General features: G+C 41.5%; 1 protein-coding gene across 1 annotated transcript in view; it reads left to right on the top strand.

The window, feature by feature from the left end:
* Positions 1–14,861, top strand: part of USP45 (ubiquitin specific peptidase 45) — a 116,778-nt gene that overhangs the window by 38,126 nt on the left and 63,791 nt on the right. Inside the window, exons 6-8 of the mRNA XM_018564919.1 lie at positions 1,372–1,511; positions 10,539–10,631; positions 11,617–11,747. Of these exons, the coding sequence (XP_018420421.1) occupies positions 1,372–1,511; positions 10,539–10,631; positions 11,617–11,747 (364 nt within the window). The remainder of the gene's footprint in view (positions 1–1,371; positions 1,512–10,538; positions 10,632–11,616; positions 11,748–14,861) is intronic.

The raw sequence follows: 14,861 nt of genomic DNA, 5'->3' as shown, positions 1-14,861 counted from the left end.
AAATCCCCCCCCCCCCCCCCTCCGGCTCAGTGGGCAGGTGCAATAGCCTGCCTGCTATTGCAGTTTGAAATAGCCAATAGCCGGCTGGCTATTTATCTCTCACTGAGCGGAGAGCAGACCTGAGAGATAAAGTTCTCTCTCAGTTCTGCTCCTCTGCTCAGTGGGCGGGTACATTAGCCAGCTTGCTTCTGGCTCTTGCAATTTGAAGTAGCCAACAGCAGGCTGGCTAATTCTCCCCATTTTTTACATTCTGCTGCCAGCCAGCAGCAAGATGAAAACAAATAATTTTTTTTAGTGTGCACCAAGCAACCAACATTTTTTTAGTGTGTATCAAGCCACCAGTAAAAAAAAAAAATTGAGGACCTATTTTGTCATATTTTTTTTGCCGGTTGCTTGAGTGCCGGATAATGGGGAGTTTACTGTACTTAAATCTTTAAAGTCGTATTACAACCAAGTAACCATCAATTTTCAAAAGGGGGTTCAGCATTGGCAACATTTATATTTTTCTCTTGCAGTGGGGCTACCCCTGCACTGCTCATTTTTCTCTAGTGGTGAAAATAAAGAGGAAATGCTCACCTGATCCTTGGTCCTGTGGTGGGGAACGCTTACCTCCCTACCCCTCCACTATGGCTTTGGTGTGTACCTCGGCGTATTTACGTCTAATAGACCTTTATTAGACATATGATGACGTCACGGATCCTTAGGCTGACAGAGCTCGGTGTAGAAGAGGCTGTGAGGATTGGTCTAGCATCCAGGCAGGACCCTAGGATCGAGTGAGTTTTGTTTACATTTTTGCCCCCTAGACAAAACAAGCAGTTACCCTTGCAGTGTGGGGGGTAGCCCCACTACAAGGGTTATTTTTAAAAATAGTGTAAAAAAACAAACATATTTTGTACTCATTTGTGCCAAGGTTTCTAGTGCTCAGTCTCATTGTCACAGGTCGGCTACAACTATGAGGTGAGTGAAAAGCACTCACCTCATAGTTTTCCTTTAACTACTGATATACGCAAGCTTTGCAGGTTCAATAGTGGGCGAAATGCAGGTAATATATTGATGTAGTCTAACAAACTACGTAATTTATGGCTTATTTGTCAGATTGGGCAAATCGGATGCTTTTAGGCAAGACTGAGTTGCCTGAGTTTGAATCCCAGTTACTAGAATTATCCACAGAAAATAGCACTTGACCATATTTATTTTACAGTTCCTTAGTTTGCAGTAAGTCATAGATTTGTATGCTTATACAACAGAAAGTGTTGGAAAGTGGTGCTTTTTTCTCCAGTGCTGCCAGCACACAACATTTTTGCTGATGTGATTTGTTTTCATAGTGAAGCAAGATTTAAGTGATTAAAAATTACTTCTTTTTAATTCCAGGGTGTTCATTGAAGGTCATTTGCCTTCATGAAGAAAGCAGTGAAAAGGTTAAAGAGAGGACCTCCCTGAATAGCACATCAATCCCTGTGAAGGGCATAATAAACCTGGGAAACACCTGTTTCTTCAATGCAGTCATGCAAGTATGGTGTTTTACATACAGTATATCACTAATTGAAATGATCTGCATAAAGCATAATGTTTATATAAACAGAACTACTCTTCTTCTAGGGAAAGTTCCCTTTAACATATATACATTTTTTTTATAAAGGCATTAGTTATTTCAATGCTTATGGGAACTTATTGTAAAAAAACAAAAACCTTTCTGATGTAGACTACCATTGTATGACTCAAAAGCATGTTATTTGCAGGACAGTGAAGCACCTGTCAGCATCGCTGAGAATAAGATAACTGCCATAGAATTAGTATCCAAAAATCATCCAGACTAGAGGCTCAACTTATGAAAAAATAAATACATCTTTAATAATTAATTAAAGTGACATTAAACCCTCAGATTTTTTAACATAAACCAATACTGTAATGTGTGCCTTACTGTAATCCATGGTAGTTTCCCTTCTCTTTGCTGCTCTTCCTTTTAAATCCTCATGTCTTCTCATGCTGGGGGAGAACTTCCCTTTGCAGCTCAGGGCCTCTTCCTGTAGTGCTGGCTCAGGTTGCAAACCTACACACAGACACCATGTATCCATTTCAGAGACAAGGCAGTCTGCTGCAAAACAGAAGGTCTTCCCAGCATGAGAACAGATACAGATTTAAAAGGAAGAGCAGCAAAGAGAAGGGAAACAACCATGGATTACAGTAAAGCACACATTACAGTATTGGTTTATGTTAAAAAATCTGAGGGTTTAATTTCACTTTAAGGGACAAGATTCTGAGATGTATGGCTTATTTTGTTGCACACAAGAGTATTGAACACACAGTTTTTGTTAGTGTTCTAAGGAGAACAAATGCCTTCTCTTCTTAGAGAGAAGCAAATCCATTTTATGTAACATTCCTTGTTTTTTTTTTTTACCATGATGTTTTTTCTTCGATCAAGATTAATTAACTGCAGAGATATGCGTGCTCATTTTGCAGTTTTCCAGAACAGGTGATACTCAGCACTGCCTTGGAGGTTGTGCTGGCCTGTAATTTGAACCTCGGGCACTAGGTACTGCTCGTGTCGGTCTCCAGACATCTAGTGTAATGTGTTACTGTACAGGTCCAAGGTTGTAATGCGGCCACTGGTGGTATCCTGTCCCTGAAGACTCCCCTTGGGGTATGTCCCCTCAGGTGAAGACTGTCTGAACTCAGCAGTTGGCCCCTGTATTGGCTCTTAACCGGTATCAACTACTGTGTGTGTTTGCCTGTTTCCCAGCCTGGCATGAGATAATATTCTTACTTAAAATTTTAGTGCTGCAACATTTAAAAAAAAAAATGTGTCACAAGCACTCTAAGGGAACAGTGCTGCATCACTAAAATGTGTCACACGCACTTTGAATTTGTTACTGCATCACACCAATGTGCCCCACATGCCCCCTAGTTGCTCTTGCAGAACCACTCCAGATACAGTCTAGCTTTCTTGCCCTCTCTGTCTGAGGTAAATCACAGCCACAGAGTTCCACAGAAAGGATCTCTGTGACAGTTCTTGCTACTGCCTGATAGTGACACTGTGACAGCTGGCCATATAACCTCCCCTGCTTTAAGCAACGTGTGTGTGAGTACCAATTATTGGGTTTTACACACTATCAGACTTGCAGTATGGCGGAACATAAGCAGAGGGGGAACATTCCTATGGGCCTCCCCAGCTCACAATTCGCTAACTGCTCCTCGGAGTCTTCTCTGGCTTTATCCGGCGTGTGTGTACACGCCTTACTGCAATTTGTTTAGTATAGTGACTGGTCTGCTCCTGACCAGCTATATTCCCCCCACTTTCCCCCAAGTGTTATGCTGAGCAATACCCAATAGAGGGAGAATTTATTGAAAAGTGGGCACTTGTCATTCTGTATCCTGCTGTCTCTTGCCTTAACAAAATACTAACTGTTCCTGCTGGAAATCTTCAAATATTTAGGGTAGGGCTGCAACCAACTAATCAAATAATCTATCATGAGAATTGTTGTCAACGATTCTCATTATCGATTAGTTGGTGTGGATCCCCTTCTCTCCTCCCCCATGCATTCCAGAGCGGTGCGACAGCAAAAAATTGTGCGTGCAGTTTTATTTAGAAGTAAACTTTGTTTGTAACACTCCATTTGTGTATTTTAAATTAAGGGTGGTATTTATTTATTTTTTATCCTATTAAGCGAAAAAATAATCAGCCAACTAATCGATTATAACAATAATCATTAGTTGCAGCCCTAATTTTAAGGATGTGGTTGATAAGACCTAGGAAGCTCTTTCCAAGTCTTTATTCTCCCTAACAGGGCCTGCTTTGCAACTGGTCTTTGTTGTCATGTCCAGGGCAGACCCTGGGAGCATTGAGAAAGCACCTGAATTGATCCTCACCAAACATTCAGTTTTGGAGCATTTACAAATCCAATCTATTGCCTTACACTACTGTGTTTGATGGTTTTGTGGATTTTTCACATCTCACATCCAGAAGAGTCTCCTGTTTGTGCATATGTGGAGGATTTATTGGCTGAAATGTTGGTCTGCAGAACAGCACTACAAAAAATGCATATGCCTGGAGGAAGAACATTTCTTTGTTGCCTTCCTTGACAACTATCAAAGGGCAAAGACTGCTTGCCTCTCGTTCCTTGGTAAAGGCTTTTGTTTAGGTTGTCGCTCACTTACATCCACCTGTATGTCTACCTGTGACTCCATGGGATCTCAACATGGTTCTGTCAGCTTCAGAAACCATTCTTTGAAACTATCAGAGATTTTCCTCTGTCCGCCCTCCACTACAAGGTTTCTTTCCGTATTGCCTTCACCTCTGCAAGGGGAGTTTCTAAAATGGTGGCCCCCTCATGTAAAGAACCCTTTTTAATTTTACACTGAGACAAGGTTGTCTTAAAACCTAGAGCCTCCTTCCCCTTCAGAATGGTTTCTTCTTTTCACATTAACCATGACATTGTACTTCCATCGCTCTGTCCTGCTCCAGTACATCCTAAGGAGATTTCTCTCCACTGTTTGGATGTTATGCGTGCTGTTAGAATTTACCTTCTAAAGACTCACTGACGCGTCATTCAGAAGGGGCCTCTTGTTCCACAATTTCTAGGTGTATTAGGCAGCTATTCATTCAGACCTATCGACAAAAGGATAAGGTTCCACTTCAGCCAAGGTGCATCCTAGTACATCAATAAACACATCTTGGGCTTTTCAGCTTGAAGCATCTGTTTGCCAGATTTGCAAGGCTGCCACCTGGTCTTTCACTATGATTTGGCAGGTGGATTTTCTGGCCCTATCTGATGCCAGCTTTGGATGTAAGGTCCTTCAGGTGGCCTTTTTTTTAACTCCAGCTAGCCTCAAGTTTACCTATTGGCATTTAGTTTCCTGTGTTACACACCCCTCAATTGGACTGCATACATCTCAGAATCCTTCTGTCCCTGCATCCCTTAATGAATGAGAAAACAGGACTTTTTACTTACTGTAAAATATATTTTTTTGCATTCATTAAGGGACATGGGTCCCTAGAAGACGTTTCTCATAATCACTCCTACTTCTGCTTTTGCACAAAACTGAAGCATGATGGGAATGATAAGGGGTTATATCCTGGCTGATTAACTGCTTTTATTTGCCAGTATCCAGTTCCCCTGTGTGTAGCAACATAAGAATCTTTCTGACCTTGTGTATGTTAATGAATTCTAAGAAAAGGACTTTACGGTAATTTACAAATCCTGTTTTTCTTATGTATGGGAGACTGTGGGACAATGTCTTTTTATAACAAGTTAGTTCTTTATTTAACTAAGAAGGCTTATCAGCAGCAAACAAAAAGACATCCACAAAACAACTTAATGCTCCTTTTGAGACCAATATAGCTCCGAAACAGGAAAATGAAACATTCTTACTTCAGCTAGGAAAACCCCAGCAGAACAAATACAATAGAACAACAGGGCTCAGCCAACAGTGTAGCCTCCTGATATGTATCCAAATCAAACAGGAACAGCTTCCACCAACACTCTCATCACTCTACCCCTCTCTTTCTACCTTCCACTTCCTTACCAGCGCTCTAACTCAATGACCCTGCTGCTGCACTTATGTAGCCTGTAACCTGAAGAAAAGAGATGTAAACTTGCCATCTAGAACATATCGCTTTTGTCATGTAAAAACTCCCCTACCTGGAAGTGCCTTACTTTACCAACCTATTATTAACCCAGCATTGTGCCTCATGGACACTTTGCCAGCGTTCTTTTACCATCATTTGTGATCCTTTCTTGCATTTGGGAGATGTACTCTGGAACACTCTTGTGAGGACAGAACTCATCTGTTCTTCTTTCATTAGGTCAAACATTCCTGGGGTCTTTGTCTATATACCAATTTAAGGGGTAGGAGACCCATGGAGGCTTGAGGAACCCACCATATGGCAAACAAAAGTGCCGAAAAAAGGGAGTTCCAGTTTTTTCCTTGCTTTTGTACTACCCACCTAAGAATAGCTTTGGGGGTTTTGTTGAAACACTCAGCCAGACCATCCGTATGTGGATGGTGGGCAGATGTACACAGCTTCTTAATCTAAACAGCTGGCCATGTCTGCAGTAATCGTCAATATAAACGCGGTGCTTTGGCTGGTAACAATATCCTTGTTTTGGACAAGAGAATGGCTTCAAGGTATCAGGTGGCATAGTTGAGGATCCCCAATATGTATCAGTAACAGGTCGGTTTTATCATTGGGCTTACCAAATCTATGGCTATATGTTTAAACGAAATTTCAGTTAGAGGCAGGTGCACCAAAGGACCGCCAAAGTGCGACATTGGAGCAGTTAACTGGCAGGTAGGACAAGATTTCCTATATAGTAACAGCTGTCAGGAAAAAAGCCAATAAGGAGCCTCACATTGAACGTGCTCCTCTTGGCATGAGCATTGCACTCTATTATCTCCCCAGTTATGACATTATGACTACTTTCAGCATTACATGGTGCTTGCCATCTGGGGCATGAAGAATCCTGGTTGCCCCTCTGAAGGAGCTAGGACAAGAATATATTTCCCTTGAGTATGGTGGCAAGCTCTTAATGTGCTGGCAGGGGCAAGCAGCTCTCCAGTTGCTGTGCTTCTTTCAGCCATCTCAACCAGTAGAATGGTAGTTTGCGCATTCTGTGACACACAGTTTGCAGTCTCTCTGTCACTCTGGCCCCATTTCCGCAGGCGGGTCTTGACCCATGGCCGACAAGTCGTCTGGGCAGCCACCTTCCTATTTGTCTGTACTGTGCATGTGCACGCCATTTTCCTTCCCTGCACATCATGGTCAGCTCCTCCTCTGACTCCTGCTTGCTATACACGAATCGGCACAGCAATCCTTGGATATTCTGTGCACCTCTGCCTACAGTGACTTGTCACGGAAGAAACACCCTCCTGATGTGCTGTAACAGGTCATGAGTACACTTTAGGGAAGATCTCTCACACACGGCAGATCGTAGGCACAAAAAGAACTGTCTTGGGGACTGGGTGCCACATGCTCAGGTAATGGTCTAGCATCGTTCTCCCACAGTGTCCCACCACTGATAGTCCTGACTGCTGTCCCCAATCATGCCCTAGCTCCCTTGGGCACATGCCCTTCCTCCTGTCTATCCAGGGAGGAATTCTCAGGCACAATGTATTTTCATGGGTAGACTTCCAGCCCTTTTAGAGGCATCAGACCACAGGAGTCACAAAAGAGCCCCCTCATGCTTTCCCCCAGAGTCTATCTCTGATTTTCCTTTAACTGCACCTGTTCTTCCTGAGGAAGAGGATGGTACCTCATCTGATTCTGAGGGTTCTTTTCTGTATAAGGTTCAATCTCCAAAATTAATTTCTATCCTTATTGACGCAGTGTGCACGTGTCTGAACTTAGAGCAGACTGCGTCAGCTAAGTTACTAATCACCAGCTTAGGATCACTGAAACTGCCTTGGCCTGCAAACATCTTCCCTGTACACTTGCTTTTACAGCAAAGGGTTGTATGTTAATTGGCCTCACTCAGAAAAATTATTTGACCCTATACAACAGGTTGCTCAGCAATGCCCTATCAAGGAAAAGTTCCTCAAGAAATGATTAATCCCTGTTGTGGACCCTGCCATTTCCTGCATTAACAAAACCTGTCCCTTTCAAAGATATCCCGGACATGAAAGACTCTGCGGACAAAAGGTTAGAAGCCCTCCTTAGGGCATTGTTCTTCCTAGCAGGTCCAGCAATGCAACCTGCTGTTGCGACCATCTCTGTTTGTTAGATTTTAGCAGTCTGGTCCAAAAACATTACTAGGGATTCCGGATCTATTTTGATGAATCCTTCTATTCTCCAGTATCTTAACCTGTTACTTGTAGCCCTGCACTACTGTGTAGATGGATTAGCAGACACACGTTGTCAAATATTCAGCAAAAGCCCCCTGTTGGTTAATATACATAGGAGCCTTTGGCTCAAGTATTAGTCTGTGTAACTTCCTCATGAAGATGCCGGTTACCAGTTTGTTCCCCTTCCCTTTGGCTTGTACACGGCACCTCGGGTCTTCACCAAGGCTTTAACACCTGTCCTAGCTCTTCATCGCTCCCAGGGTCCCCAAATTGGGTTACCTGGATGATCTGCTGCTGACTCTGTTAGTGAATGTCCTATGGAACGTGGAGACCTTGCAGAGATTCAGTTGAATCCTAAGTCTTTGGAAGTCAGTACTGGATTAAACTCAACGCTTGGAGTATTATGAGTAAAGAGAGCATACAAAAGCAGACTAAGAATCAGCATTTGCCGCTGAGTACCATCAAGGGTCAAATCTCAGCCCTAGCTATTTTTGTCAAAAAATGCTGGCCTCTCACTCCCTAGTGAAAGTCTTTGTGCAGGGTGTTGCTTACATTGTTGCCCTTGTATGCCTCCCAGTGACCCCGTGGGTTCTCAGCCTGCTTCTGTCTGCCCTTCAGAAGCTGCCTTTTGAACCCATCAGGGATACTCCCCTGTCTGCCTTTACTCACAAGGTTGCTTTCCTCATTACTTTCACCTCTTCATCTGTCAGGATGTGGTACGCGCTGTGTGAATATACCTCTCAGCTACAGCTTCTTTTAGACAATCTGATTCACTCTTTGTCATTTCTGAAGGTCCCCATAAGATAAGATGCTTTCTTTGTCGTTGCATGCAAGATACAACAATATACAGTTTAGCTCAACCACTCTTAAGCAGCGTAAAATTCCGTAACATAATGATATATAACATATTAAAATCATACAATTTTCACAGCAACCTAAACAACCTTTATAAAACCATTAATTCAAATATTCCTACCTTGGCCGGTTACATATCAAACACAAACCACCCAAATTCCCAACCTATCCCTCTAAATTAATCAAACTATTTACTGCCTGTGGAAAAAAAAACCATTACCCAACTGATTTGTTTTTGTCAGTATTCTACGCAATTTGCCAGAATAAAGCAATGTAAACAAATGATTCCCAAGCTGCGTAGTCATTCCTGATCTTTAAAGCCCGTGTTAAAAGTCGGTCAAAATAGACAACCCTCAAGTCAGGTAAATGGAGCCCAAAATCCATTTAGCTGTACTCACTACCCGAAGCAGACTCCTCTGATCTGACCCTGTACAACTAGAATACCAAACAATATAGCATTGCATGAATATACTTCCAACTGAGCTACAGTAAAAGTTTAACATCGGGTTCTTAGTGAAGTGCTCTGTGTCCTCTGTGTCTCTTTTTTATTTTAATGGGAAAATACCAGGAGTCTGTTTAGCCCCCTGATATTTCACTGAAGCCCCGACAGTAAAGTTAGAAAACAAACAAATATATATATATATATATATATATATATATATATATATATATATATTTCAAATATTCATTTTGGTGCACCTCTACTCTCTATTCAAACCTCTTGTCCAATGGATATGGTTCCACTTATCCTTGTTAAGGCACACTCTGTTCCTGTTAACTTTTACCAGATGGATGTTCAGACCTCTTCTGATGCCAATTTCAGGCTTAAGGTTCTTCCGGCTATTCTCTTAGTTATCAATCCCTCTTGGAGGAGTTGGAAGAGCCTGTGTTTCTTTACAGCATGTTTTGCCTTCAGGACTAAACAATGTCCAGCTTGTGATACCAATCGTTTGTGCGGCAATTGTTTCTGTGAGAACCTATTTCCCACGTTGTTACATATGCCTGTTAGCATTTGTTTACTGTGTTGCCTACTCCTCAGTCGGCTTGCTTGTAAATGTACCAGTAGTCTAGGAATGCTCCTTTGCCCTGTGGCGTACGGTTAAGATAATAGGATCTTTGTCTTACAGTACCTGTAAAATCCCTTTCTTCGAGTACCTCACATGACACCTTTCCATTCCCTTGCTAATTTTTTTTTTATGTATGTATATATATATATATATATATGTGTGTGTGTGTAAACACACACAAAAATAGTCAAGTTGCGGTTCTAGCACACAAGAAATATAAAATTACCTAGGTGCTCTGCACGTATGTGGAAACAATTAGACTCATACTTATATATTTTTAAATAAACAACACGCTTTAACCCAAGTTTGCTCATGGTCATATGCATCATCTATGTCATTCATTTTAATTATCATCAAGTGCAACATGAGTGGCATACACAAATAATTTTCCAGTGAGTAATAAGCTATTGCATGATATTACAGAGATACACTTGAAAACATTGTGTGGGCATATTTAACATTTGTCCTGGATTCCTGCAGAGTTAATCACATAGTGTATTCTGCAGCTAATAGGGTCAGCCTATGCTGTGTTTCTACTCCAAGGTTCCTGCTCTGTTGTGATAGAAACAGGCTTTGGAAAACCCAGTTAGAACAAGCTGAAGACCGTACCCTCTCCTGTAAGAAAGTGTTCATTTATCTACCTGAAATTATCATAATTAGCTACCACGAAAGTACTGGACTAGTAGGATGTGGAGTCTGTTTCTAATAAAGACCTTAACACCCGAACAACACTAACATCTTCAGTATAGGAAACCAGGCATTTTAGATGTTGTGTCATTGTGCCATTTTTGCTTCTGTTAAATAATGCTATATTTTGTTCCAATTGTCTATTTTCAGAACCTGACACACACACATTTGTTAACTGAGGCTCTGGCTGAAATGAGAGAGAGAGGTGCAAAACTAAAGATTGACCTAACTGAAGAAGATTTGGTAAGAAAACTTACATACTTGTTTTTGTTGGGGTCAATTTATATTCAGAATCCAGCAAAAAATAAATCTGCCTATGCCAATAAAGGGGGGTACCTGCGCCCTGGGACCTTATTGGCTACCAGGAATTGTAGTCTTTGATTGTAACATGTAGTTGAGCACTGTTGTCATGGATTGCTCATAAAGCTTCCCCATGAATCATGTTTTATTTGCAGAGAGAGACAACGGTCCATTGGGACATCTTCATCAACAGCCCTTGGTGCTCACTTTTTTTTGATTATGAGAGAAAAGGAAACCCCCCATATGTTATTACATGTGGGCTTTGAAACAGGGACTTAGTCAACAGATAGCACAACCTGAATATCCAATATAAAGATAACTAATAGAAGAGAGTTAAATTCTCCCAATTATGATTTAAAGGAGAACTATGGGGTCAGTGTTTTTCCCCATAGTTCTCCTTAGGGTAACGGGAGGACAAAAAATAGCGTCCTCCCGTTACCCTAAGCTCAGTATACCGCGAGCTACAGCTCGCGGTATACTGAGACGCCGCAGCCGGAGCGGATCCTGACTTAGATGACGGGATCCGCCCAGCTGCGTGAGTGACAGCTGGCTCTGCCTATCTAGAGGCAGAGCCAGCTGTACCCGCCCCCTCACCCGTCCGTTCCGCCAGTCAGCGCTGGCAAATCGGAGCGGGGAGAGGGGAATCCAGCCCCTCCCCCTGTCACGGCAGAGAGCCGTGACAGGATCGAGAGGTGAGTGAACGCGGTATGTGTTCGCTCACCTCCCGATCTACTGAGCCGACCTGTGACAGTCTCATTGTCACAGGTCGGCTAGAACTATGAGGTGAGTGGAAATCACTCATCTCATAGTTCTCCTTTAAGATATGGTAATTATAACATTTGTGCTGGTAATGATAAATTATTTGTATATAATTTAAAGTGATGATGTGTGTGATTGATTATTGTGCTTGTATGTATTTTCTTTGTAGGGTCCATTGGTGATCAGTCTCTCCAATCCTGGGCCACTCACTTCTGCAGTGGTCTTGTTTCTGCACAGTATAAAAGCAACCGGCAAAGAGCCCATGTCTCCTAAAATGCTCTTTAGCCAACTTTGCCAAAAGTAAGCACTGGCTTTTTTTTTTTGACTTGCTTTGTGGGGGTAAGCAATTATTTGTATCAGATGCATATCTGCCAATTTCTTGTATTGTACTATGATAATGCATACTTCAAAGTAGGGTTTTTAGTGCAGGCTTTTTACATGTTATATATTCTGTCAATAAAATTTAAAGGGAAAATATATTGGGAGGGAATGTATCAAAAGTGGAGCAGACAGAATCTGGAGCAGTTGCCCATAGTAACCAAACAGCTTCTTTCAACAGTTTGCTTCTTTCATTTTCAACACTTAACTGAACACATTGGTTGCCATATGCAGCTGCTCCATATCCTGTCTGCTCCAGTTTTGATAAGTCCCCGTCAGTGTATTTTCGATAAGCACCTATTTTGAGTTCCTGTTACAGTGTTTACCTTGAAGTGTAGTTCCACTTTTACAGTCAAATTTGAGAAACTTCTATATATGTTTGTTACGTGCTCCTATTCACACAGCATAGCTAAAAATTATTTTGAAAAATAAGTTCTTACTTTTGAGATACTTTTGTTGAAGGTGCCTTTGTGCCGATTCCAAGCTACTCTGAGCAGTTTGAAAGTGAGACAAGATGGTCTGACTGAGGGTCAGACTGAGCTCCCTCTCATTAACACACAATGCCTCCAAACCTTTAACCCTTTGTTATGGTAGTGTTCAAATCTAATTTGCAACTGATGATTAAATCTGCCAGCACTGTACAGACAGGGTTAATTTGAGTAACTATAACGCCCCACTGCCCCCTCCTTAACATTACATAGGGATGGTTAGGTTGGATTTTTAGGCAAGTAATAAGCACTTAAAAATTCTAAGCAGCATTTTTTTATTTTGCAATGTGAGTGGGGACATGTAACAAATATGAAGTAGGTGTTATCCCAAATGCCTGCAAAATGTAAAATTTAAGGCTGGATTCACAGCTTTGCATTGCAGTAATGCAAGTGCACAATACTAAAGCATACAATCCTTGGTGTATTGCAGTGCCATTGTTTTTGAAGGCATCAGAGCTATATTGCAGAGCACCACAACGCATGGTAATACACCACCATGCTTTATGCTGTGCTACATCCTCAAAAAAGGGTCAGATTTGATTTTCAAGCTGCTGGAGGGTGTTGTCAGCTTATTTAAAATGAGTGGGCTACCATAACACAATGCATGATATTGCTTTTTAACTTTTGTGTGCAGTAACGCACCACACTTCCCTCCTAGAAGATGTGCAAGGGCCCACAGCCCCCTTCTTGTTGTGCTCCGTACTGCAAGTTAGTATGCATTGCATTAAGGCAGCCTATTCACTTTAAATAGTTTGGCAACTAACTACAATGCACCAAAATCTAGACATGTACCTTTAACTTTTAACTCACTTTAATACAATGCACAATTGGTTCTCATCTGTGTGTTGTGGTGTGCTGCATTGCATGTGTGTTGGGGTGGATTTGCAAGGTACGTTACAGTGCCATTCAGAATGAAATTCAGATATTGTTACTGTGCGTTACAGTGAATGTTGAGATAAGAGATCATCCACATAGGGAGTGCATTGTTTTCAATGAGTTGGCCAACTGAAAATCTTCCAATGTGAGAAGGGGCAGCAAAGTAGAACCACAGAACTCTTTGCAACGCAGGGAGCAATGCCTGAAGTTAAAATAATATTGCCCCTGTGCACATCTCAAATTTCAAACAATACATTGAAACACTTTTGGCCTTTGTCTTAAATTGGGGGTGTACTCCTTTACTAGATATCATAGGAGTATGGCTCCATTCAAGTCTATGGTGACTCCAGCACCAGTGAAGATTTGGGACCAGGGAAAGGTTAACACAAGACACTGGAAGAATAATCTCATGGGTGGGAGGGAGTCTGAAGTATCTTAGGCTAGGGGGCAAGGGGGGTGTTTTGTTTTGTTGTTTTATTTCATTTGTTAATAGATATAAACAAGTCCTTTTATTCCTTCCTAATAAGTACTTGGCGTGGGCACAAAAGGTAGCTTTCATATATGTGATTGTGGCTGTTTTGTCCTTTTTGGCATTTGTTCTCCAGTAAAACAACTGTTGTAACAGTGCAGTCATACAGAGATATCACCCGGTTTCCAATAGTAAAAGCGACCAGTGTGTTTTATGTATGCAATGGAACACTCTTGTAAACAGGTGAGCTGTGGTAAATGATTTGTTTTTCTATATCTACTTCTGATGGTGAACAATTCAAGTGGATTACCAGAGTGTGTAGTTATCGAAAAGCTCTTACGCAGTTTGTATACTGTGTTCATTTAGCTTGTAAGACCTATTTTATTATTTCAACAAAACTGGGCAGAAGATGGCTAATCACTTAATCACCAACCTAATTATGTGCTCTGCTGGCTAACAGATGTGGTTCTTCCTGATAGAGTGGGACGTTTTGTCCTCTTAAGAGCTTCTGCTGCCAAGCAATAGCGCTTTATTGGTGCTTGTTTTGTTCAGGTCAAGTGAAACTCTGGAGATGGCTCATGAGAAAAATGGAAGGAGCTAATAAATTGCTCTCTTCTGGTGTGCTTGCCTAAAATTATTGATTTACTTGAAAAAAAAAGACCCTTTGTCTTATTCCTTCGGTAATAGTATCCAAATATAATAACATCTAAATCAACAACAAACATATACAAGTTAGAATAAACATTTAGAGTTCTGTATCGGAAATACTATAAATACTCTGCCCAATGCTGCATACTTGGAGTGTTCCACCCCCTATAGTTGATTTATGCTTTGCTTATAATTTGGTTCTCCTGTAGGCTGTAGCAGCTTTGGAAGGAAAATTAAGTCTTAAGACTTTGCACGTATTTTGTTTCAATGTACGTGTCCCCCAGTGTTCAGTGCTGGGCCCCTTACTGTTTAATCTCTTTAATGATATAGAGTTGGGGATTAAAAGTACTATTTCTGTGTTCGCAGATGACACCAAGTTATGTAGTGGAATACAGTCCTTACAGGATGTCTCCAACTTACAAGCTGACCTGAATGCACTGTATGATTGGTCATCTATTTGGCAAATGAGGTTTAATGTTGATAAATATAAAGTTATGCACTTGGGGACTAAAAACATGCATGCGTCATACACTCTAGGGGGAGTCTGTTTGGGGG

The sequence above is a fragment of the Nanorana parkeri genome, unplaced genomic scaffold, assembly GCF_000935625.1.
Source record: "Nanorana parkeri isolate BGI_ZX_2015 unplaced genomic scaffold, ASM93562v1 scaffold795, whole genome shotgun sequence".
Classification (NCBI taxonomy): domain Eukaryota; kingdom Metazoa; phylum Chordata; class Amphibia; order Anura; family Dicroglossidae; genus Nanorana; species Nanorana parkeri.
The sequence above is the reverse complement of the archived record's forward strand: the minus strand, read 5'-3'. Positions and strand labels throughout refer to the sequence as shown.